Source organism: Mustelus asterias, chromosome 11 (genome assembly GCF_964213995.1).
Source record: "Mustelus asterias chromosome 11, sMusAst1.hap1.1, whole genome shotgun sequence".
Lineage (NCBI taxonomy): Eukaryota > Metazoa > Chordata > Chondrichthyes > Carcharhiniformes > Triakidae > Mustelus > Mustelus asterias.
Genome location: NC_135811.1, coordinates 9,109,564 through 9,136,103, shown reverse-complemented (window position 1 = coordinate 9,136,103; position 26,540 = coordinate 9,109,564). Strand labels below are relative to the sequence as shown.

At 47.2% G+C, this 26,540-nt stretch overlaps 1 protein-coding gene across 6 annotated transcripts in view; it reads right to left on the bottom strand.

Moving 5' to 3' along the window:
• Nucleotides 1-26,540, bottom strand: part of LOC144500355 (CREB3 regulatory factor-like) — a 126,388-nt gene that overhangs the window by 22,679 nt on the left and 77,169 nt on the right. For all 6 annotated transcript variants that reach the window (XM_078223111.1, XM_078223116.1, XM_078223112.1 and 3 more), the window contains 3 exons: nucleotides 23,974-24,189; nucleotides 13,778-13,903; nucleotides 9,191-10,211 (listed from right to left, as the gene is read on the bottom strand). In XM_078223111.1, coding sequence (XP_078079237.1) covers nucleotides 9,191-10,211; nucleotides 13,778-13,903; nucleotides 23,974-23,982 — 1,156 coding nt within the window. In that variant the 5' untranslated portion in view covers nucleotides 23,983-24,189. The remainder of the gene's footprint in view (nucleotides 1-9,190; nucleotides 10,212-13,777; nucleotides 13,904-23,973; nucleotides 24,190-26,540) is intronic.

Sequence of the window (26,540 nt, the reverse complement as noted above, 5' to 3'; positions counted from 1 at the left end):
CAGGAAGAAAATAGACACAAAATCGAGCAATATTGTTCATGCATTTAGAACCTTCAATCCTCTTCAATGGATCTCAGATGAGTGTTTTTTTTCCTGGGAATTTCTTCACATGTTCTGTGACGGTGGAGGGGGGATTGGGATTCTACAGGGACTAACACTGCTATGCAACTGTGCTTCCCGAATTCCTCAAACCTCATGGAAATTGAGGACATGGGCATCGGAGATGTAGAATTTGTTCCCTTTATATCAATACATCTTGGCAGCCTCCGTGGACACTGAATGCATATTTTATTCATAGAAAAATAATTTGATGTTTTGAGAATGAAAGGGATTATGTTTCTTAAGAGATAGGAGCAGAATTAGGCCATTCGGCCCATCGAGTCCGCTCTGCCATTCGATCATGGCTGATATGCGCCTCATCCCCATTTTCCTGCCTTCTCCCCATAACCCTTCAACCTGTTACCAATTAAAAATCTGTCTAACTCCTCCTTAAATTTACTCACTGTCCCAGCATCCACCGCACTTTGGGGCAGCGAATTCCACAGATTCACAACCCTTTGGGAGAAGTAGTTTCTCCTCCACTCTGTTTTAAATTTGCTGCCCCTTATCCTAAGACTGTGACCTCTCGTCCTAGAATGCCCCACAAGAGGAAGCATCCGCTCCACGTCTACTTTATCCATACCTTTTATCATCTTGTACACCTCAATTTGATCTCCCCTCATTCTTCTAAATTCCAGAGAGTATCGGCCTAAACTGTCCAGTCTCCCGATGACAAACCCCCCCCCCCCCCCATCTCTGGAATCAATGTGTGTGGGATTGATCCATAAAAGCCACAGGTATTACTGAGCTGAATGGCCTTGACGTTCTGCTGCCCTATAAAGCACTGTAAATGCAGGAACCCCCAGTCTATTGTACCAGAATAGGCCTGGGCCCTGCATCCCAGTATCTTCACAAATTCACTGGGATAACTAATCTTCACATTCCCAAGGTGGGACCCGAAGGATTAGATCAATCTCAATCCCAAGGGAATGGGCATGGGACACTGAAGCCCAGTGAGAGCATCAGAACATTGGGACCAGTCTATATGCCTCTGGCAAAAGCATCAAGAATAAAGGGCAGGAAACAGAAGTATAATAATAGTGGGAGATAGGAGTAATCCCTCTTTGGAGATTGAGGTGTCTGACCCATATGCCATCATAGAATCACTACAGAGCTGAGGGAGACCATTTCGGGTCTGCACCAACTCTCCAACACAGCATCTTACACCAGCCCCATATCCGTAACCCCATGTATTTACCCCGCTAATCCCCCTAACCTACACTTCTTGGGACATTAAGGGACAATTTAGCACGGCTGATCCACCTAACCTGCACATCTTTGGAGTGTGGGAGGAAACCGGAGCACCCAGAGGAAACCCATGCAGACACAGAGAGAACTCCATACAGACAGTCACCCAAAGCTGGCACTGAACCCGTGTCCTGTTTATGGGGCTGATTCCAATTTATCTCACAATTTGTTGATTGCGTTTATTTGGATACCAAAAAGAAGCATACACAATAGGGAGACGTGCTTAACACCTACCCCTACACTGTCCTGCCACTTTGCTGCTTTCAATCCGCACACTGTATTTACAGCATCTCATTACATTTTCACACTTCTCCAATGCAATTGGGAGACTTGGACAAGCTAATGGGCTTTGCTGCACTCAATTATCGCAGCCAGGGGTGGCACAATGGTTAGTGCTGCTGCCTCACATCGCCAGGGACCTGGGTTCGCTTCCGGCTTTGGGTGACTGTGGAGTTTGCACGTTCTCCCCATGTCTGCGTGGGTTTCCTCTGGGTGGGAACTGCCCAGGGTAGTTGAGAGTCAGCCATATTGCCGTGGCTCTGGATTCACATGTAGGCCAGACCGGGTAAGGACGGCAGATTTCCTTCCCTAAAGGACATTAGTGAATCAGGCTTTTCCAACAATCGGCAATGGTTTCATGGTCATCGGTCGATTCTCAATTCCAGTTTTTTTATGCTATGGAATTCAAATTCCATCATCTGCTGTGGGGGGATTCGAACCCAGGTTCCAAATTTCTGGATTAATAGTCTAGGCCATTCCCTCCCCCTAGAGTGCCAAGAAATGTAGGTTAAATGGATTATCTATGTGCGGGGTTATGGGAAGGGGGGGATAGGAAAGAGGGCCTGGGTAAGATGCTCTTTCAGAGACTCAGACCCTATGGGCCAACTGGCCTCCTTCTGCACAGGAGGGATTCTATAGTTCTATCACTGACCAAATTTGACAGAGTTGGCAAGTTCTAAAGTTCAGCATCCCCCGGCAGGCTGCAGGCTCCTGTCAATATATGGAATCACATCCACCACTCAGTTAGATCAGCATTCATTCTAGAAAGATTAGGATATGGAAGATTGGATCTCTTCACCTGTTGGTGTGGGCCGGGAATGACCATAAGACATAGGAGCAGAATTAGGCCACTCGGCCCATTGAGTCTGCTCTGTCATTCAATCATGGCTGATATTTTTCTCATCCCCATTCTCCTGCCTTTTCCCCATAACCCCTTGGTGAGATTATCTGATTGTCAATGATTTAAAAGAAAAAGTTGAATTACTTCACAATTGATGTTTTAAAGTTAATTTAAAGTTTATTTATTACTCACAAGTAGGCTTACATTAACACTGCAATGAAGTTACTGTGAAAATCTCCTAGTCGCCACACTCCGGCACCTGTTCAGGTACACTGAAGGAGAATTTAGCATGGCCAGTCCACCCATCCAGCATGTCTTTCGGACTGTGGGAGGAAACCGGAGCACCCGGAGGAAACCCACGCAGACACGGGGCGAACGTGCAAACTCCACACAGACAGTGACCCAAGCCGGGAATTGAACCCGGGTCCCTGGCGCTGTGAGGCAGAAATGCATCACCTCCTTTCAGGGCAAGGCCTCGGTAAGGAACAGTTTCAGGTTTACTGTTTTAAAATACTGCTTTTATTTGAGAAATTAAAGCAGTTTGGAGTTTCAGAAATCCCGTTTCCTCCGACTATTTTTCCTGAATGCTCAGACTCTTACTTTGGTACATCTCCAGAGGCTCCCAGTTCCTCACCTGGGGCAGTCTCATACCATATCAACACACAAATCAGGCCATTCAGCCCTTCGTGCCTGCTCTGCCATTCAATAAGACCATGGCTGATTGGATTATGGCCTCAATTCCACAGTCTGCCTTCCCGCGATAACCTTCGATTCCCTTGTTGGAAAATAATCTATTTACCTTCAACATATCCAATGATCCTGCCTCCTCCATTCTCTGGGGAAAAGAATCCCAAAGGTTCATAACCTTCCAAGTGAAAAGATTTCTTCTCATCTCAGTCTTAAATGGGAGACACCTTATTTTTAATCTGTGTCCACTTGTTCTAGTCTCTCCCAGAAGTGGAAACATCCTTTTAGCATCCACCCTGTCGAGTCCCCACAGAATCTCAAGATTGCCTCCCAATCTTCTCAACTCCAATGGATACAGGTCCAATCTGTCCAACCTTTCCTACTCGGGCAACCTCCTCATTACAGGAATCAGTCAAGTGAACCTTCTCCGAACTGCTTCTAACGCAATTACATTCCAAAAGACGACTAAAACTGTACACATTATTCTAGACATGGTCTCACCAACTCCCTGTATAATTGTAGCAAAATATCCCTAATTTTATATTCCATTCTTCTTGCAATAAACACCAACATTCCATCTGCTTTCTTAATCACTTGCTGTATCTGCATACTAACTTAGTGATTCATGCACCAGGACATTCAGGTCCCTCTGTATCTCAGAGTCCTGCAATCTCTCCCTATTTAAATAATGTGCTGTTTTTCTATCCCTCCTGCCAAACTGAACATTTTCCCACATCTACCAAATTTTTGCCCACTCACTTCACCCATGTCTCTTGGCAGACTCATGTCTTCTTTGAATTATAGAATCACAGAATCCATACAGTGCAGGGAAAGGCCATCCAGCCCATTGAGTCGGCACTGACTCACTGACAAAGCATCCCACCTAGGTCCTCCCCTCCGCCCTGTCCCCGTAACCAGGCACATTTACCAAGGTTAATCTACCTAATCTGCATATCCTTGGACACTAAGGGGAAATTTAACATGACTAATCTACCTAATCTGCACATCTTTTGGCACTAAGGGGTAATTTAGCATGGCCAATCCACCTAACCTGCACATCTTTGGGCACGTAGGGGCAATTTAGCATGGCCAATCCACCTAACCTGTGCATCTTTCGGACTGTGGGAGGAAACCAAGCAGGCACAGGGGAGAATGTGCAAACTCCAGCCAGACAGTCAAACCCGGGTCCCTGGCACTGAGGTAGCATGCCACCCCTTCATAACTTACTTTCCTACCCATCTTTCTGTCATCAGCAAATGTAGCAACCATACCATACTTCATCCAAGTCATTGATATAAATTGTACCGAGATGGGGGTCCCAGAACTGATCCCTGTGGAACACCAATCGTCACATTAGGTCAGCCAAAAATGACCTAGTTGTACCTACTGTGTATTTGGTTAGCGAGCCAATCCTCTGTTCATGCTAATCAGTTACCTCTAACACTTTGAGCCCTTAATTAGCAAAGTTGCCTTTGATATAGCACCTTGTCAACTGCCTTCTGGAAATTTCAATACATACCTGGGGTCTGTCCAGCATCACACTCAAGAATTCACAATAAATCAAAGCAGTCAGAACCTATCAGCAGTTCAGCCAAGTAGAGTGCGGACATCTCAAACCTGCCACATCCAGCACATAGCAACCCAGCGCTCAGGAGACAACAAAGCAGCCTCCCTGCTTAATCCAAGGTCAACTAACTTCTCAACAATTTTAGCACAATAAAACACCCCAAAGCATGAATCAAAATATTAACCGAATGGCAAAGATTGGTGAGGAAAGGGAGAGAGAGGAGGGGGAGAGAGAGAGAGAGGAAGGGGAGAGAGAGAGAGAGAGGAGGGGGAGAGAGAGGGAGATGCCCAAGGTAAAGGGAGTTAAGGAGTGCATTTCACTGAGTGTCTGGGGCAGGGTAAAGACGGACCAATGAAAATGGGGACGGGAATGAGAAAAGGCAACAGAATGGAGAGCTGGAAGACAGGAGGTTTCAGAGACAGCGAGAAGCAAAGCAATGAAAGAACGTCAGCAAGAGATGAATTTTGAAATGTGCTGAGGGCAGAGAGGAATTGAAAATTGGCAAGGACAGCAGTGACAGGGGATATGAAACCAAATGTGAACGAATTGAAATGTGCAAAGAATGGAACACAGAAAGATGTCAAGAGAGGCCTTGGGGTTAGTTTAGGCCCAGTAAGGGTGAAAGTGCACTAGAGCACGCGGACAAAACCTGGGAACTCAAGAGTGCATGTTTTGAGCCAGAAGAACACCTCTGGAATAATTGGAGGTCACACAATGTAACAGGCCAGGTAAGTGATGATAGAATCATAGAATCCGACAGTGCAGAAAGAGGCCATTCGGCCCATCGAGTCTGCACCAACCACAATCCCACCCAGGCCCTATCCACATATCCCTACATATTTACCCACTAACCCCTCTAACCTATGCATCCCGGGACACTAAGGGGCAATTTAGAATGGCCAATCAACCTAGCCCGCACATCTTTGGACTGTGGGAGGAAACCGGAGCACCCGGAGGAAACCCACGCCATGATGGTCCGAAGAGGTCATTTGTTCCAATTAGGCAGTTTTGATTAAAATCCGAAAATAGCTTCAAGGATGTATTTTATTTCGACTTACTCACTGACCATATAGCCATAGGGCTTGTCAACATCATTGGATCATACTTTCATACCCAATGTATTTTTTCACTTTTAAACTGTTTATTGCTTTTATTGTGCACAGTTATTAGACATAAAAAGCCCAAGGACCATCTATTTCACCGTCTATTATCCCGGTAGCCCCATCATACAACTGGCAGGAAGCAGAGGTAATTTTAAGGGAATTATGATTGTATTGTTGGATATTAGGTACAGATTTGAGCGAGTTTAATTTAGTGCTTCTGTGTAGGAAAGGTTACGACTCTAATTAGATTCAGGTTAGAAAAAAGGTGTTTGCATGAATGATGGTTTTTGGTTTCAGTTCAAACTGTATTTCTATTCTGCTGAGAGTTAATTTACAACAGGAAAAGCAAACACGAGTTTGGAGAATGAATGAGCTGTTGCTTAGCAACCAGGGGCCACCTTTTGAGTGCTTTTAACTGAATTCAAAAGGCAGTTGGAGCTAGGAAGCTAGAGAGAAGGTCAGATCTGCTAGTAGAGCCACGCAATGGAGTAATGGGAAAGAAAGCAAGCCCAGAAGCTGAAGGACAGTTAGAAACTAGAGAATGAAGAGGTGTTTCCAGAAAGATTGAAATAAAAAGGAAGAGTCTTTGGAACAGGATATTAGTCACTGAAGCTAATGTCTAACCTGGAAAAGACAGACTGGATGAAATTGACTAGTGAAATCCAAATATCTAAAGTAATCATAAATTTGGTGTTCTTATTTACAGCCTTTGGAAACAATAGTATTCTGTTGGGGACCGAGTACCAGAGAGTTTGTGTGGAAGTTTGGATGCATCTGGCTATTAAGGACAAAGAAATACTGAAAGGAGAATTGGAAAATCTGGAGGTGGATCCTTGCTAAGGCAGCCAAGGAAAGCCTCGTTCAAAAGAAGATTTTAAAGCATGTATTTTTGGAGAGTGGAGTTTGGAAACACTCCTGTGACAATCGTTTGGGGAGGAATTGTAGGAGAAATCCACAATCAGTTGAGTGTCATCTGTCACTGGGTTGCAGAGTGGCGTGTTGTCTGACCACAGTTAACCATGTTGGGGTTACAAAGACTGTTTATTGGAAACACTATAGCACAAGATATATTGTGTAACCAGCATTATCCTCGAAATTGGTGTACATGTGTGTCGGTAAGGTGGGGGTGTGAAGGAATAGTGCATTATAGTCAAACTTCTCATGTTGAATAAATGTTTTTTCCTGTTGTTAAAGGCTAGGTGGCAGTCCTGTGACTCTGCTCCTCCTAAACATAAAGGCTTTGGCCTTTTGTGCCAGGGTTCCACTCTGGGACCTTCCCATCCAATAGCAACACCAACTGGGATCAGAACACAAAGCTAACGGACTTGCTGACTAATCAGGGTGATCAAACGCCATCAACGAGGCTATACAGACCCAGACATGAGGCAAGGAGAACCCTCATTGACATCCTCTATCCCTCTTCTCTGATATCAATTTTCTCCCCTTATCTAATTAAAAATCACACCCAATGTTGAGTCACCGTTCCATATGCCTTTACTGCTCTCTCTCCGATCCCTCGCTTACAACTGAACTTTAAGAGGAATTACAGCCAAACTGGAATCCTTTTTCACCCAAACATTTGCACACCGATATGTTTATCCAACACTAAACCGTCACTTGACCTGCATCCCATCCACACCTTAATCCTTCACTCCCTCCAGTAACTCGCCAAAGCTCCTTCGACAGCAGCTTCCAAACTTGCAAAGGGCGGCACGGTGGCACAGTGGCAAGCACTGCTGCCTCACAGCGCCAGGGACCCGGGTTCAATTCCGGCCTCAGGTCACTGTCTGTGCAGAGTCTGCACGTTCTCCCCGTGTCTGCGTGGGTTTCTTCCGGGTGCTCCGGTTTCCTCCCACAGTCCCAGAGACGTGCTAGTTAGGTGCATTGACCAGGCTATATTTTCCCTCAGTGTACCCAAACCGGCGCCAGAGTGCAACGACGAGGGGATTTTCACAGTAACTTCATTGTAGTGTTAATGTGAGCTACCTGTGACATTAACAAATCAACTTTAAAACTTCTGTTACCAAGAAAGACAGGGGCAGTGAGCACATGCGAACACCATACCTACATGTTACCCTCCAAGCCACTCACCATCCTGACTTGGAAACATATCGCCGTTCCTTCACTGTCACTGGGTCATAATCCTGAAATCCCCTTCCTAACAGCAATGTGGGTGTACCTACACCACATGTACTAGAAACATAGAAACTAGAAGCAAGAGTAGGCCAGTGGGCCCTTCGAGCCTGCTCTGCCATTCATCTTGATCACTGAATTCAATATCCTGATTTCCCCCCCCCGCCACCTCCCTCCTACCCCAATATCCCTTTGGGTCCCAAGAGCTATATCTAATTTCTTCTTGAAAATCAGAGGTTTTGGCCTGCAGCGGTTCAAGAAATCAGCTCACCATCACTTCCGAAGGACAATGAGGGATGGCCAATCAATGCTGATCTAACCAGAAACACCAACATCCCATGAGTATAAAAGAATGTTTAAGTGATCATTGATAGTTATCAGGAGCAACAGCCATGGCCTTTTTGGAAACAGAATGACTGTGCTAGTGTACTGTTTGAGAAAGGTTTGTATTCACCTCGATAGGAATGTCTACACATCATCTGCTCTAATCAAGAAGCCAACTATGATATAGTTTTTTTTTAAATCACCCTGACAAACATTCAAATAAACCCAGGCTCTGGAATTTCCTCCTTAAACATAGAAACTAGAAGCAGAAGTAGGCCATTTGGCCCTTCAAACCTGCTCCGCCATTCATTATGACCATGGCTGATCATCAAATTCAATATCCTGATCCCCCCTTTCCCCCATATCCCTTTCGCCCCAAGAGCTATATCCAATTTCTTCTTGAAATCAGAAAACGTTTTGGCCTCGACCACTTTCTGTGGGAGTGAATTCCACAGATTCACCACCCTCTGGGTGAAGACATTTCTCCTCACCTCAGCTCTAAGAAACTCAACTCTAACAAACTCCTCAAACTATGACCCCTCGTCCTGGACTCCTCCTCACCATTGGGAACATTCTTTCTGAATCTGCCCTGTCTAACCCTATTAGAATTTTAAAAGTTTCTCTGAGATCCCCTCTCACTCTTCTAAACTCCAGTGAATATAATCCTAACCGACTTAGTCTTTCCTCATATGACAGACCTGCCATCTGCCAGACCAATCTCACCGTTTGTCTCTCTCAAGTCACCCCTTAGCATTTTGCTCTTTGGCCAAGTTTTGGTACCCCATTTCAATACCTCACTTGGTGTCAGTCCTTGTCTGATTACTCCCCTGAGAAGCACATTGGGCTGCTTTACTGTGTTAAAGGATGCTATATAAACAGGAGGAGAATGAAATGTACGCTCCAACATACCTGCTTCAGAAAGATAATCACTGAAGTCATCTTTATCTTCATCGTCATCTTCCTCCTCATCATCTTCGTTTTCGCTGTCGTCCTGCTCACTATCGGAGCCATTCTCGGGCTCCAGCCTCTCTTCGCTGGTCGGCAATCCCAGACCTTCGGCGCTGAACAGAGAATAGTTGTGCTCATGATTCTTCAGTTCAACTCCAGCCTCCGGACTTTGCCCCCCACTTGCCTGCCTGGCAGGCCAGATGGGGAAAGCAGTGAGGTTGGTGCAGACTTGACCATTTCCCTTATTAAAGTCACTGTTCTCTCCACTCCTCTCCTCCAGCTCTGTGGCCGCTGATGGTTTGTGATTCTGCCAAGAACTCAATCCTGTCCGGTTATCAACCGCTCCTTCTTCTGCATTCGACACAGAGTCTGCGTGGACTCTGGAATTGCTGGTTTGCTCGCTGGGGTTCTGGTTTCCAGATTTCGATGGAATCTCAGTATTTCTGGGGCCTACGGCAGTGACGGAGGACTTGCCGCTTCTCAGACGGCTTTGCTGCTCTTCCCTTTTCTGAAGAAAAACAGTACCGTCTGACTGGAAGTCAGAATCTATTAAAGGATCCATGCAGTTGCCTTTTTTAGGGTTCTCTGCTGTTCGGCAGACACCGTCAGGCTTACCAGAGAACGGGGAAGCCTCCTTCACGGGTCGAAGGAGGCACCAAGAGTCGACAACAAGCTGCGAGTCATCAGCATTCAGTTCAGCCAGTGTTGGTGTTTGGGATATTTCAGCTTCGTTTTGATAAGGACTGGTATGCTCGTCCAAACCCAACAGGTCCAGCTCCTTGTTGTTCCAAATGTCAGTCTTGGTGTACTTTGTGAAGTCTTCTAAAGCCGATATGTCCCACCGCTCACACCTGTTGCTGTCGGAGGGTTCGTCGTCCACCAGGTCACTCAGTAGCTCGATATTCTCCTTCACTGGGCTCCTGTACAAATTCAGACTCAGCAGGTCATTTCTGGAGCTGTTGGTGTAGGCCCGTTGACGTTCCTAGGGTCGGTAAAAGAAGAAAGTACCATTAATATTTTGTGCATGCTTTTTCCTCTCAAATGCATCCCTCGCTCCTCCTAGACGCGAGCCACCTCTATGTTTGACAGGGGAGGAGTCGCTCTTGCCTAGTCCAGCTTAATGTTTGAGAGATTCGTGGGATTTTGCAAATTTATCTGCTTGACTGCAGGTGGGCCGTGGCCTGACAGATGTACCATAGAAAGCATTCTTTCTGGTTGTATCACAGCTTGGTATGGCTCCTGCTCTGCCCAAGACCGCAAAGAACTACAAAAGGTCATGAATGTAGCCCAATCCATCACGAAAACCAGCCTCCCATCCATTGACTCTGTCTACGCTTCCAGCTGCCTTGGCAAAGCAGGCAGCATAATTAAGGACCCCATGCACCCCGGGCATTCTCTCTTCCACCTTCTTCCGTCAGGAAAAAGATACAAAAGTCTGAGGTCACGTACCAACCGACTCAAGAACAGCTTCTTCCCTGCTGCTGTCAGACTTTTGAATGGACCTACCTCGCATTAAGTTGATCTTTCTCTACAGCCTAGCTATGACTGTAACACTACATTCTGTACTCTCTCGTTTCCTTCTCTATGAACAGTATGCTTTGCCTGTATAGCGCGCAAGAAACAATACTTTTCACTGTATGTTAATACATGTGACAATAATAAATCAAAACAAAAAAAATCAAATCAATTCTATAAAAACTGAAAGGTGTTCAGAATCATAAAACACAGATAACTTTAAGTGGGATGAACCACCTTGTGAAGTCACAGACACTCCACTGCTCAAACTGAATAGAAAACTGCTCAACATGAAATACAGTAAGAGTTTTAACAACACCAGGTTAAAGTCCAACAGGTTTATTTGGTAGCAAATGCCATTAGCTTTCGGAGCGTTGCTCCTTCGTCAGATGGAGTGGATATCTGCTCTCAAACAGGGCACAGAGACACAAAATCAAGTTACAGAATACTGATTAGAATGCAAATCCCTACAACCAACCAGGTCTTAAAGGTACAGACAATGTGGGTGGAGGGAGCATTAAGCACAGGTTAAAGAGATGTGTATTGTCTCCAGACAGGACAGCCAGTGAGATTCTGCAAGTCCAGGAGGCAAGCTGTGGGGGTTCCTGATAGTGTGACATAAACCCAACATCCCGGTTTAGGCCGTCCTCATGTGAATGGCCTGCTCCGCCATTCAATAAGATCATGGCTGATCTTTTTGTGGACTCAGCTCCACTTACCCGCCCGCTCACCATAACCCTTAATTCCTTTACTGTTCAAAAATCTATCTATTCTTGCCTTAAAAACATTCAATGAGGTAGCCTCAACTGCTTCACTGGGCAGGGAAATTCCACAGATTCACAACCCTTTGTGTGAAGAAGCTCCTCCTCAACTCAGTCCTAAATCTGCTCCCCCTTATTTTGAGGCCAGTGGAAACAACCTCCCTCCTTCCACCTTATCTATTCCCTTCATAATCTTATATGTTTCTATAAAGACGTGCTGGTTAGGTGCATTGGCCATGCTAAATTCTCCCTCAGTGTACCCGAACAGGCGCCGGAGAGTGGCGACTAGGGGAATTTCACAGTAATTTCATTGCAGTGTTAATCTAAGCCTTACTTGTGACACTGATAAATAAGCTTTAAAAAAAAAACACCGATAGTCAGCTCCACTGATTTCATTATAGTTAAACATTAAGCTGGGAGTGACAGGGACCTCAATCCAGGAGCTGTGAAAAAGCAGGGGTACCGTTTCGCAGCTATTTTTCTTAAAGGTAACATTAGTGGATCGACAGCATCCAGACTGTCCTGAGCAGGGCGGAGGAGGTTTTGCATACGTGCGCCACTTTTGGGAAAGACTGTGGCTAAGGAATTCTGGTTGGTTGCACATTGCTGTCAGCTAAGATTCAGGTTAAATCCTGGAAAGAGGAGCTGAAATTCTTTGCGAGGAAGGCAGAATTGGGAAAGAGTTGTGACCGAGATTGATAGGCGGCACGGTGGCACAGTGATTAGAATCATAGAATCCCTACAGTGCAGAAGGAGGCCGTTCGGCCCATCGAGCCTGCACCGACCACAATCCCACCCAGGCCCTATCCCCATAACCCTATACATTTACTCTAGCGAGCCCCCCTGACACCAAGGGACAATTTAGCATGGCCAATCCACCTAACCCGCACATCTTTGGAGTGTGGGAGGAAACTGGAGCACCTGGAGGAAACCCACGCAGACACGGGGAGAATGTGCAGACTCCACACTAAACAGTGACCCAAGCCAGGAATTGAACCCGGGTCCCTGGTGCTGTGAGGCAGCAGTGCTAACCACTGTGCCACCGTGCTGCCACTGCTCCCTCACAGCTCCAGGGACCCAGTTTGATTCCCAGCCTGGGGTCACTGTCTGTGTGGAGTTTGCATGTTCTCCCCGTGTTTGCGTGGGTTTCCTCCAGGTGCTCCGGTTTCCTCCCACAATCCAAGGATGTGCGGGTTAGGTGGATTGGCCATGCTCAATTGCCCCTTAGTGTCCTGGGATACGTAGGTTAGAGGGATTAGTGTGGGGTTACGGTGATGGGCTTAGCTGGGATTGTTGTTGGTGCAGACTCGATGGGCCGAATGGCCTCTTGCACTGTAGAGATTCTATGATGACATATGGACTGCTCAGCTGATTTGCATTTCATATCCAAGTTGTGTCTGTTAGTTAAGCTGTAGTTTATAGTTTAAAAATCAACCACAAATTGTCTGTTAATCCACTTGTGTAGACTGTGGTTTGAGAGCATAGAGGGTTAGCCAAGATAATTGCTTTGACTATTGTATAGTAAAAATTATTTTCTTTAAAGGTTTGTGGTTTCCCTCTTTCAGTAAAGAGCTCGAATTTTGGATTTCTTTTTTTAAACAATTATGGTCTTGACTGAGGTCGTAACAACCACTTGAAGAAAGGTTAAGAAGAAGCAGATTCAATGGTGACTTGCGAGAAGGGAATTGTACATTTACATGAAAAGGAAGAAATGTGCAAAGCTATGAGGAAAGAATGGGGGGGGCGGGGGAAGTGGGACTAATAGGATGATGATTCTAGCAGGGGACTGACACAGGCACAACGGGCCAAATGGCCTCCGTGGTAACATTTTAGGAACAACTTTACTTGAACTGTATATTTACAGTAGCACAGGCATTTGGGGTAGCACGGTGGCACAGTGGTTAGCACTGCTGCCTCACAGCGCCAGGGAGCCGGGTTCAATTCCCGGCTTGGGTCACTGTGTGTGGAGTTTGCACCTTCTCCCCGTGTCTGCGTGGGTTTTCTCCGGGTGCTCCGGTTTTCTCCCACAGTCCAAAGATGTGCGGGTTAGGCCATTCTCCCTCGGTGTACCCAAACAGGCGCCGGAGTGTGGTGACTGGGGGATTTTCACTGTAACTTCATTGCAGTGTTAATGTAAGCCTACTTGTGACAATAATAAATAAACTTTAAACTTAATCAGATGGCTACGCTGACTAACTGGTGCGGCGGGGCGTAGACAGTAATCTGCGTCAATTTCAGCCGATGAAACATTTACAAATGTACTGTCCCGCACCTGCTCATACAGGAAGCCCGAGTCTGGACTGCTGTCTGGGCTGGCGACGGTCTGGTCCAAAGATGAATAGAGGCAACAGCTTCGAAAAGCATCTCCGAACGCAGGTTCCATCCCACTAACATTGGGCTGGGGATAAAGATAAATAAAATTAATACAGATCACAAGACTTTGTTAATATATTAAAAGCACATTACAGTATCAGCTCCAATATATTGCGATCGAGACAACCACTGATGAACGGAATCACCTACTTGCCAATTGCTGGCCACACGGAACACAGATTTGCTTGTCAAATCCAGGCAGGGGTAAAGCAATGTGACCACACCCTGGCTGTATTTCAAGGACAGCATCCATTAGATTAGCACTTTGCTGGTTCTTGCACAAGATCTTCCTTGGCAGTGAATCCTGTGACAATAGGATTCTTTGCAACGAATACAGAAAGCAAAACATGTTTGACTGATCCAAGCACCGGAAAGGGCTTGCTGTGCTCCTTGTCCTCAAGGGCACTACAGGGCTTTGCAGGTTACCGTGGTAGCATCGTGGTGACTCACTCTTCCAGGAGACAGTTACAGCTGGATTAAAGGCATCGTGTGTAATCGGATATAAAAACAATATGATGGCTGCCGGAACTTTTACTCATGGAAACCTTTCATTTGCTCCCAACTAAGGGGGTGGCATGGTGGCACAGTGGTTAGCATTGCTGCGCCAGGGACCCGGGTCCGATTCCCGGCTCGGGCCACTGCCTGTGTGGATTCTCCTCGTGTCTGTGTGGGTTTCCTCCGGTTTCCTCTCACAGTCCAAAGATATGCAGGTTAGGTGGATTGGCCATGCTAAATTGCCCCTTAGTGACAGGGGGACTAGTTAGTATAAATGCATGGGGTTATGGGGATAGGGCCTGGGTGGGACTGCGGTTGGTGCAGACTTGATGGGCCGAATGGCCTCCTCCTGCACTGTAGGATTCTATGATTCGGAAAGATTGAGAAGTGCTCAAGGGAAGTTAGGATTGTGAAGTTTGAGCAGCATGATGGCACAGTGGTTAGCACTGCTGCCTCACAGCGCCGAGTACTGCTGCCTCACAGCGCCAGGGATCTGGGTTCAATTTCCGGCTTGGGTCACTGCCTGCATGGAGTCTGCACGTTTAAAGTTTATTAGTCACAAGTAAGATTTACATTAACACTGCAATGAAGTTACTGTGAAATTCTCCGTGTCTGCATGGGTTTCCTCCGGGTGCTCCGGTTTCCTCCCACAGTCAAAGGTGTGCGGGTTAGGTGGATTGGCCATGCTAAATTGCCCCTTAGTGTTCGAAGATGTGTAGGTGAGAGGGATTAGCCATGGGAAATGTGTGGGGTTACGGGGACAGGGTGGGGAGAGAGAGTCGGTGCAGATTCGATGGGCTGAATGGCCTCCTTCTGCGCTGTAGGGATTCTATAATTACACACTCAGGCGCCAGTCGGGGCTCAGCTGGTACTTGCTTAAGTCGGTAAAACTTAGTTTTGGACACCATGCAAAGAATTTCCCAAATTTCCCATCTTTTCCCAAAAGTAGGGGAGTCTTAAACTAGAGGGCATAGGTTTAAGGTGAGAGGGGAGAGATACAAAAGGGTCCAGAGGCGCAGTTTTTTCACACAGAGGGTGGTGAGTGTCTGGAACAAGCTGCCAGAGGTAGAAGAGGCGGCGGGTACAATTTTGTCTTTTAAAAAGCATTTAGACAGTTCCATGGGTAAGATGGGTGTAGAGGGCTATGGGCCAAACGTGGGCAATTGGGACTAGCTTAGAGGTTTAAAAAAAAAAGGGGCAGCATGGATAAGTTGGGTCGAAGGGCCTGTGTCCATGCCGTAAACCTCTGACTCTAAAAAGTGGGCTGGCACTCTAGGGTTGTACTGAGGGAGTATTGCCAATGCCAATGCCTTTGAACGAGATGTTTAACTGAGGCCTTGTCCATCTTCACCAGTGAATGCCAAGATTTCTGGTCCAAGGATGAGTAGAGGCAACAGCACTCCTTAAAAGAAAACCAGAACATTTAATCCTGAACTAACATAAATAATTATCTCCTTGCTGTTGTTGGATCTTGCTGTGCACAAATTGACTGCCGTATTACCCTACACTATTATATTGGCGACCATGTTGCACATTGACTGTGAAGAGCTGGGGCATGTTCCGAGGCCACGAAAGATGCCATATTATTGCAAGTATTTTAATGTTGTCCCTAGGATAATTTGGCCTTTTGTGCACAATAGCATTCAGCCTCTGCTCCAACACTGCTGCCAAGCGTGCCCTGGTGACTTCAAGTGCCAGCTGTGGCACTGAGTCACACACAACTGGAAGGTGCCAGAATTAACCAATCCAAACAGTAGCAGCAGGAGGACACAACAAGTCACGTCAGCGGTCACAGACTCGGAAGAAACATAAATCCAGCCCATCCAGCCAGAACCTCTGCTTCTTGTCATCAGCCAGTGAGTCCTCAGGACAGAGTGGATCACAGCCGATGCAACGCGTCTGAATCACAATCATTGGCTTCTGGTTCTGCAATGTCTTGAAGTTCTCATCCTCCATTCAAATTCTTCCATGGCCTCACCTTGCCCTATCCCCGACAGCACTGCACGCAACTCACTGAGAACACTGTGGGTGGGATTTTACGGTCTCACTCGCCCCAAACCCGTAAAATCCCGTCCGAGGTGAACGGACATTTCCATCGTTCGCCCCTCGCCCACTCCGATTCCATAGTGGGCGGGATGGTAAAATTCCAGCCTGCATTTCTGTAACTCTGACCTCAAAAAGGGGAAATGTTAGGGGGAAGTTTTTCACACAGAGGGTGGTGGGCGAGTGGAATCGGCTGCCGTCAGTGGTGGTGGAGGCAAACTCGATAGGGACTTTTAAGAGACTCCTGGATGAGTACATGGGACTTAATAGGATGGAGGGTTATAGGTAGGTCTAGAAGGTAGGAATATGTTCGGCACAACTTGTGGGGCCAAAGGGCCTGTTTGTGCTGTAGTTTTTCTATGTTTCTAAGTTCTATGTTTCTAAAAGCTGCTCAGATTTCCTTTACCCTGTTATGGCTGGCTGTGCCTTACCTCCTCTCCCAAAACTCTCTTCCCCTCTCTTATGCGTCAATGAACTTAGTGCACAAAGAGGCCATTTGGCCCATCGAACCTGCACTAACCACAATCACCCCAGGCCTTATCCCTGTAACCCCAGGTATTTACCCTGCTAATCCCCCTGACACCAAAGGAGCAATTTCCTATGGTGAATCAACCTAACCCGCACGTTTTGGAGTGTGGGAGGAAACTGGAGCACCCAGAGGGAACCCACGCAGACACGGGGAGAATGTGCAAACTCCACACAGACAGTGATCTGAGGCTAGACTTGAACCCGAGTTCCTGGAGCTGTGAGGCAACAGTGCTAACCACTGTGCCACCCAACTACTTAAAACCTTTATTTGTTCAAGATTTTGGGGTCAGACGCCCCAATATCTTCGAGGGTCCTTTCTTTAAAAAGTTTATTTGTCACAAGTAGGCTTATATTCACACTGCAATGAAGTTACTGTGAAAATCCCCTAGTTGCCACACTCCGGCGCCGGTTCGGGTACACCGAGGGAGAATTTAGCACGGCCAATGCACCTAACCCCGCACATCTTCGAACTGTGGGAGGAAACTGGAGCACCCGGAGGAAACCCACGCAGAAACGAGGAGAACGTGCAAACTCCACACAGACTGTGACCCCAAGCCAGGAACCAAACCCGAGTCCCTGGTGCTGAGAGGCAACAGTGCTAACCACTGCTGTCCTTCTGTGAAGCACCTTAGGCTGTTTTATGATGCTAAAGATGCCACACAGAAATGCAAGTCGTTGTTTTGTACAGGTGAAACTGGGCTGGAAAAGGTGGCGGCAAACTGGCTAAGTGGTTACAGTAACGATCAAGGCTGGATGGCTGAAAGCCTGCTCACTGAAGGCAGAACTCTGTCCCTGCAGTTCAACGCTACTCCCCAGTTCACAACAGCAAATCAGAGATCTATAGGGTTCGGGTCCTGGACCAGGACCCTAAGTTGACAATAAAGTTTGGGTTTATTTATTAGTGTCACAAGTGGGTTTACATTAACACTGCAATGAAGTAACTGTGAAAATCCCTTAGGAAGCCAGGCTGGACCACAACATTTGCTTTCTTTTGGCATGAGAGTGAGGCTAGAATGTTTCACTCCAGGAGAAATTCCACTGACAAATTAGGGATCTTTTATAGTATAGGTTGTGAAAGGTGGAACGCAACAGATGGTAAAGACCAATTGTTTGCTGACATGAAGTCATAGAGTTAAATCCGGCATTGTAAGGTCCAAACAGGGTGTCAATTTATAATCATTAAGTGGTGTTTGGCGTAGCTTGAACGTTGTAAAGTTGAGGACTGCCTGCATGCCACTTCTAGCAAGCGTAAATGAGCCAAGTTACGAGCTCAACTAATTATCTTAAAATGGCTGTCAGTGTAGCTCTCAGCACACTCAGTATTATTCAGCAAGTGCTGCCCAGCTGTACGCAACGTTGCAACTTCAAATGTTAATTGGAAACTAGACAAATTTGTCTGGATCACTTCAGGATTTCCAGAAGACATTCTTTAGTCAGAGATCAGCAGCGTTCAACTCTTCTTTCCTGACATCTCTTACTAAGGTGCCACGAATGTAACTCCTCAGCTATCTTGGTGTTCCTCAATTCCTGATAGCCTAGACCCAGCCCAAAAAGCCCAATATCTCCTGGCATTAATTGACTGAACAGCAAACTTCCTACAACGGGGGAGGAACTACGACCTCAAGCGCACCCCTTCCAATATACAAGCAATCAAAAAAACTAACGATGTGGAGTTGCCGGTGTTGGACTGGGGTGGGCACAGTAAGAAGTCTCACAACACCAGGTTAAAGTCCAACCAGTTTATTTGGAATCACGAGCTTTCGGAGCGCTGTCCCTTCATCAGTCAGACATTCCAGTAATAGGTGAAGAAGAGCTCAAAACAATACAATTTATAGATGCCAAGGTTGCCTACACTAATGCCTACCTAAGCATGCCCAGCTTTCACATAAAGTAAGATGGATGAGAGGGATATCACATTTATAGATGTTCTGGAAGTAAGACCAATCAATAGCACCAGTGCAACCCTGCAGAAGTTACAGCAAGATTTCACAGCAGACAGGGAGAGTTGTTAGTTCAATTGTCCTGTTCTATAATGTCCCAGAGCTTAATGAGGCTGGCAAGGGAGTTAATAAGGGTTGAAGGGGTTAAGGTGTGAGGCAAGGTGGCATTTACTTGGGTATAGTGGATGAAGGAGTGATCCACTTGAGGTGTATGAGGTAGATAGAGACTTTGGTGGTGTCCGAAACAAAAGGTGCGGAAAGGTTCAGAGTGAGGTCAGGAAACACCTCTTCAGAGGGGAGAAGGAATCAGACAGCTTACTTCCAGGCTGCTTCAACTCCAGGACTTGAGCACAAAAATCAAGGTTAACACTCCTGTGCAGTGCCGAGGGCGAGCACCGCCCTGTCAGAGGGTCAGTACTGAGGGAGTGCCGCACTGTCAGAGGGTCAGTGCTGAGGACGAGCACCGCCCTGTCAGAGGGTCAGTACTGAGGGAGTGCCGCACTGTCAGAGGGTTAGTGCTGAGGGCGAGCACCGCCCTGTCAGAGGGTCAGTACTGAGGGAGTGCCGCACTGTCAGAGGGTCAGTGCTGAGGGAGTGCCGCACTGTCAGAGGGTCAGTACTGAAGGAGTGCCGCACTGTCAGAGGGTCAGTGCTGAGGGAGTGCCGCACTGTCAGAGGGTCAGTGCTGAGGGAGTGCTGCACTGTCAGGGTCAGTACTGAGGGAGTGCCGCACTGTCAGAGGGTCAGTGCTGAGGGAGTGCCGCCCTGTCAGAGGGTCAGTACTGAGGGAGTGCCGCACCGTCAGAGGGTCAGTGCTGAGGGAGTGCCGCACTGTCAGGGTCAGTACTGAGAGAGTGCTGCACTGTCAGCGGGTCAGTGCTGAGGGAGTGCTGCACTGTCAGGGTCAGTACTGAGGGAGTGCCGCACTGTCAGAGGGTCAGTGCTGAGGGAGTGCCGCCCTGTCGGAGGGTCAGTACTGAGGGAGTGCCGCACTGTCAGCGGGTCAGTACTGAGGGAGTGCCGCACTGTCAGAGGGTCAGTACTGAGGGAGTGCCGCCCTGTCGGAGGGTCAGTGCTGAGCGAGTGCTGCACTGTCATGGTCAGTACTGAGGGAGTGCCGCACTGTCAGAGGGTCAGTGCTGAGGGAGTGCCGCACTGTCAGAGGGTCAGTGCTGAGGGAGTGCCGCACTGTCAGAGGTACCACTATTCAGATGAAACATTAAACCCATATCCTATCTAACCTCGAAGATGGGCAGAAAAGATCCGGTGGCGCTGATAAGAGCACAGGAGGTCTCCCTGAGTCAATATTTATCTCTCATTTAATTAGATCAGATTTCATGGGTCATTATTTCATTGTGGTTTATGGGACCTCGCAATCAGTGGTGGTGAAGATAATAAGGAAGCCATCAGTCTATCGATGAGGTACAGAACCAGAGACCAGAATCCGTGCTGAGTTAACTGGTGGAAGTGAAAGGCTCCATTTTAACCTCTTTATATTTGGCTCAGAGTAGATGGAAGGGAGGGTATTGGAGACGGGAATGAGAGAGAGGGAGGGTATTGGAGGAGGGAATGAGAGGGAGGGAGGGTATTGGGGGTGGGAATGAGAGAGGGAGAGGGAGGGTATTGGAGACGGGAATGAGAGAGAGGGAGGGTATTGGAGGCGGGAATGAGAGAGAGGGAGGGTATTGGAGGCGGGAATGAGAGAGAGGGAGGGTATTGGAGGCGGGAATGAGAGAGAGGGAGGGTATTGGAGGCGGGAATGAGAGAGAGGGAGGGTATTGGAGGCGGGAATGAGAGAGAGGGAGGGTATTGGAGGCGGGAATGAGAGAGAGGGAGGGTATTGGAGGCGGGAATGAGAGAGAGGGAGGGTATTGGAGGCGGGAATGAGAGAGAGGGAGGGTATTGGAGGCGGGAATGAGAGAGAGGGAGGGTATTGGAGGCGGGAATGAGAGAGAGAGAGAAATTTCAGCTGCACATCAGCTGCTTACTCCCAACAATTCCACTTACAGGTCAAATCCATCGAAGACTTGGATCTGGAGAAGCCCCATCTTGCTTTTGGATGTGATATTAACTATCAGCTGGACACAAATCTTCCCGTGGCAATAGCTGAAGTGGGGATGTTCACCCTAGGCCTCGATCCACATTCATCCCTCAATCGACATCACCAGAACAGATTCTCCGGGTCATTTATCTCATCGTTGTTTGTTGGACCTTGCAACTTGGCTCCTGTGCCTGCCTAACAATGACTTCACTTCAAAGGTGAGCGCTTAGAGACCTCCCAAGGAGGTGCATCATGTCTCACAGTAAGGACGGGTAGTCCATTATTAGGCATTTCATCTCTCCCATTTAGCCTTGAACATATAGAATTATATACAATTCACCGTATAGAATTCCAGTGTCTATGATCTATGTGTTCCTTTTCTCACCCAATTTCCTCTATTCCTTCCTACCTCTTTTTTAAAAAATTCACTTTATGGGATGCGGGCGTCACTGGCTGGGCCCAGCATTAGTGAACCAGGTGGGTTTTTCCAACAATTGACAATGGTTTCATGGTCATCAGTACATTCTTAATTCCAGATTTTTATTGAATTGAAATTTCACCATCTGCCGAGGCTCATCGAGTTTCCTGTTGTGTCTGCTCTCTACAAGCTTTGCCGCTGCTTCCTCATTCGCTTCAATTCCTGTTTGACGCTGCCCTGTAGACCTTTGCCTAGACTTCCCAATATCACAGAAAGTCTGACGGACAATCTACTGGACCAGTTAAGGCCGTGTGCACATCCAAAGTAAAACTTCCAGAAAAATCCTATCCTGAAACCATTGTACACACGCAGACAGGCAAGAGCAAGGGGAGGGAAGGAAGTCAAGGCATCGACTCTGAACCTGTGCAGCCTTCCTGGAGACTCCTGTGGAGGTGTAGAGAAAGATTGCATTGTACGGACATGCATGCACACCAAGCAGACGGAGGCAGGAGTATATCTGACAATGTAAACCAAAATATAACAGATACAAACTGCAACTTCCTCCTGGCTTGATCTGAACTGATCTGCAGCAATGATCATTATCCAGGAAACACTGCAGCAATTGGGTTAGTGTTTTTTTGATTTCTGCAGGTGCTCTGGCAAGCAGCCAAAGGAAGAGGCTCAACTATATTTAGAGGAAAACCTGACACATGGGGCAGCAGTCACGGGGGGTCAACAATAAAGCCTTTGCTGTTGTTTTCCAGTGGGACAGTCTAATCGCCATCCTCTGGTCACTCCCCGGTGGCCATTCTCCATGCCAATAGAGAGGGCACATTTCTGGGCAAGCCAACTGTCAGAGCACACAACCAGTGCACACTGACGCCCCCCCCCACCCCACCCCACATTCCATCCAGAGCACACTCCCCGGCCCCCCCACCTGGAGCACACTACCCCCCCCCCCCACCTGGAGCACACTACCCCCCCCCCCCCCACCTGGAGCACACTACCCCCCCATCCCATCCAGAGTGCACTCCCTCCCTCCCATCCATCCCATCCAGAGCACACTGACGCCCCCCCCACCCCACATCCCATCCAGAGCACACTCTCTGCTTCCCCCACCACCCCATCCAGAGCACACTTCCCCCCTCCATGCAGAGTGCACTCCCTCCCCCCCCCCCCCCTGCATCCCATCCAGAGCACACTTCCACCCTCCCTCCATCCACAGCACACTCTCCGTGCACCGCTGCACCGCACCCCCCCCCCCCCCCCCCCCCACCCCCCATTCCCATTTCTCTTCTCTCTCTTGTCTTTCCTGCTCAATTACTCCTTCCGATTGTTGCCAGGACAAGGCGGTCAGGTCTTCCTTTTCAATGTCCGCACTCGCCGTTTTTCACTCTCTCACCGTACGTAGCAACCCTCTTGATGCCCGAGCTTCTAATCTGGATCTAAACCCTCTATCGATCTAACAAATTCTGAGCAAACTCCACCATAACCACATTTCAATATTAAAAAGGATTCATTTATATAGCATCTCTTTCAACCTCAGGATGTCCCACAGCACTTTACAGCCAATTAAATACGTTAGCAGTGTAGTCATCATTGTAACATAGGAATGGCAAGATCCCACAAGCAGTAATCCACTAATGACCAGATGTAATGCTTTAGTGATGTCCAATAAGGGATAGATATCGGCCCCGGGCAGAACTCTCCAGCTCGCTTCCAAGATCTTTTACATGCACTTAAGGGGGGGGGGGGAAGGCAGGGCCTTGGTTTAATATCTTACCCAAATGGCGGGTGGCACTGCCAACAGTGCAGCACTCCCTCAGTAACTTTTATTGCAGCATCAGCCCAAATTTTGTGCTCATGTTCCAGCGTGAGATTTGACCCGTGGGAATGGGGGACGGAATGTGTGAGGGAAATAGCTTTGTCCCTTCTGGAGGTTTTGTCATATATTCCCAAATAGACTACAGGGAGAAACGTTAAGGATTAAAAGGAATAATTCATGAAGTGTTGGCCAGAGAGCCGACAAAAGGTCGCTGTGGTTCAGAAACCACAATGTCCAAACAACCACGACTTGTTGGGAAAAGCTACAAGATGCAAAGGAGGGGGTGGGGTGGCGGGGGGGGGACTATTTCGCCACAAATCTCGGCAACTTTGATTTGTGTGGTAATTAAATCCAACACTTCAGCCTCTTCTCTGACAGCCTCCCCCACCAGCCAAGTGGAACCGAAAGAATATTGTCAAATGGCAAAGGAGCACTAAAAAAGGTAACACAGCTGCGTGCACCCGGTTCACTTCCAACATACCAACAGATAATGACCAAGTGATGACGTTAAAGTGTTTTTGCTTGTGTGTGTGTGTGTGTGTGTGTGTGTGTGTGTGTGTGTGTGTGTGTGTGTGTGTGTAGGGGTGAGGGTTAAGTTTATGTCGTAAAGATTGCAAAGGTGAGGGTCAGGGATGTCTGCTCCCACTGAATTTTACAGGCCCTTCTGTAGTTGGATGCATGCTTGCGAGGGCATAGAATTTTACAGACACACACACACACACACACACACACACACACACCTCACTCCGCAGGGAGAATGGGAAGGGGAGGCAGGGGTTAGAAGGATAAGCAGAGAAGCCCCTACCTGTGGCATGACCGAGCCTAGAGTTGGGCGTTTCAAATCAGGGTCAAAATGTGACAGGCACTCAAATCAGTTGGCACGAAAACGCCTTCTACGGCAACACGAGTCGGTCAAAACTCCCCAAGGACAGTAGGAGTTCAGCAATCATGGACGATTCAAATAAAAAATACAGCTCAAGTCTGTTCCATCCGGCGGGGTCCAATTTCTTCAATGTCAGCCCTACGACGGGAGAGAGAAAAGTAAACATTTTATCCAAAAAAAAAGGTTCAAACACGTGTATTCATTGATGAGAAACATTCAGGTTGTCCGCAGAAAACAATCAAAGCGTCCGAAGCCACAGCTTGCAACCTGGCACAGTTAAAGCAGGATAAAGTCAAATCACATGAACACAGAATCCCCTTCAAAGCTCTCTGTCACAAAGAGGGCAGTGTAAGATTAAGCACCTATTTCAGGGAGAATGAGGGAGAGTGTACGGCCTTCTGTCCCCAAAACTCCACTTTGTAAAATTCAGGACATCACAAGTTAAAAGGTTTCACCGCTTCATGCCATCCAGTGGAAAAATGAAACCCACAGTCAAAATATCTGACGTACCACAACAAGCGACTCTGTGTGAGAATCTTTCTTGGCTACACATTTTTGACCATAAAATCTTTTTTCTTTAAATATAAAAGTGAAAGGAACTTTGGGCAAGTATCAACATTCTTTCTCTTATCTCCTTGCCAGACTGCTGTAGTACTTAGACTTGCAGATCTCAGGGTCATTGTCTTATTGTAAAACAGCCTTCAGTACGGAACCTCAAAGAAGCTTCGAAAAATCCCAGAAAATTTCTGTTTCCCTTGCTCTTGAAAGCAGTTGTAGGCATTTCAAAAATATGATGCCTTTATTGTGTCTTCGATACGCAGGTTTTCCTCAACAACTTGAATCTTGTTGTTGAGAAACAGTGGTTAGCAATGTTGCCTCACAGCACCAGGGACCCAGGTTTGATTCCGGCCTTGGGTGACAGCCTGTGTGGATTTGATTTATTGTCACATGTATTAGTATACAGTGAAAATTATTGTTTCTTGCGCACTATACTGACAAAGCATACTGTTCGTAGAGAAGGAAAGGAGAGGGTGCAGAATGTAGTGTTACAGTCATGGCTAGGGGTGTAGAGAAAGATCAACCTAATGCGAGGTAGGTCCATTCAAAAGTCTGATGGCAGCAGGGAAGAAGCTGTTCTTGAGTCGGTTGGTACGTGCCCTCAGACTTTTGTATCTTTTTCCTGACAGAACAAGGTGGAAGAGAGTATGTCCTGGGTGCGTGGGGTCCTTAATTATGCTGCCTGCTTTTCTGAGGCAGCGGGAAGTATAGACAGAGTCAATGGGTGGGAGGCTGGTTTGAGTGATGGACTGGGCTTTGTTCACGACCCTTTGTAGTTTCTTGCGGTCTTGGGCAGAGCAGGAGCCATACCAAGCTGTGATACAACCAGAAAGAATGCTTTCTATGGTGCATCTGTAAAAGCTGGTTAGAGTCATAGTGCAGTAAGAAGTCTCACAACACCAGGTTAAAGTCCAACAGGTTTATTTGGTAGCAAATACCATAAGCTTTCGGAGCGTGCTGCTCCTTCGTCAGATGGAGTGGTTATCTGTTCTCCAACAGTGCACAGACATACCAAATTTCGTTAGTCTTCTGATAAAGTAGAGGCATTGGTGGGCTTTCTTAACTACAGTGTCAGCAAGTTTGCACGTTCCTCCCGTGTCTGCGTGGGTTTCCTCCGGGTGCTCCAGTTTCCTCCCAGAGTCCAAAGACGTGCAGGTTAGGTGCTTTGGCCATGCTAAACTGCCCCTATTTATTGGTTAGGGGGATTAATGGGGTCAATGTATGAGGTTACGGGGATAGGGTATGGGGTGGGCATGGTTAAGATGCTGTGAGGGAGTTGGTGCAGATTCAATGGGCCAAATGGCCTCCATTTGCACTAGAGATTCTATGATTCATAAAGTACCTCTACAACAATGCAAAACATTCCAAGGTGCTTCCCAAGGCAGTGAATCAAATTTGACAGTGAGGTACATTAGTACAGATAACCAAGAGTGGTAGTTTTTTTTTAAAAAAGGGACATCTTAAAAGGAAAGAGGTATAGAAGCTGGGAATTTTAGGGAAGATATTGCAGAACTTGGGGTGAGGTAACTGGAAGTATCACCACATTAAAATCCTTTGGTCCTGGGACATCTCTGCTCAAACCCCATCATCTCCTGAACTATGCCTTCAGTCAGTGGACCTGTCCCCTGTCTCAGACTGGAATCCCATTTGTTAAGTTAAGAGATTTTAAAATAGTTAGCAAAGAAACAAATGGGGGAATTGTTATAGGGCAAATTATTTGATTTATTATTGTCACATGTATTAACATACAGTGAAAGGTATTGTTTCTTGCACGCTATACAGACAAAACATACCGTTCATAGAGAAGGAAAGAAGGGAGTGCAGAATGTAGTGTTACAGTCATAGCTAGGGTGTAGAGAATGATCAATTTAATGCAAGGTAGGTCCATTCAAAAGTCTGATGGCAGCAGGGAAGAAGCTGTTCTCGAGTCA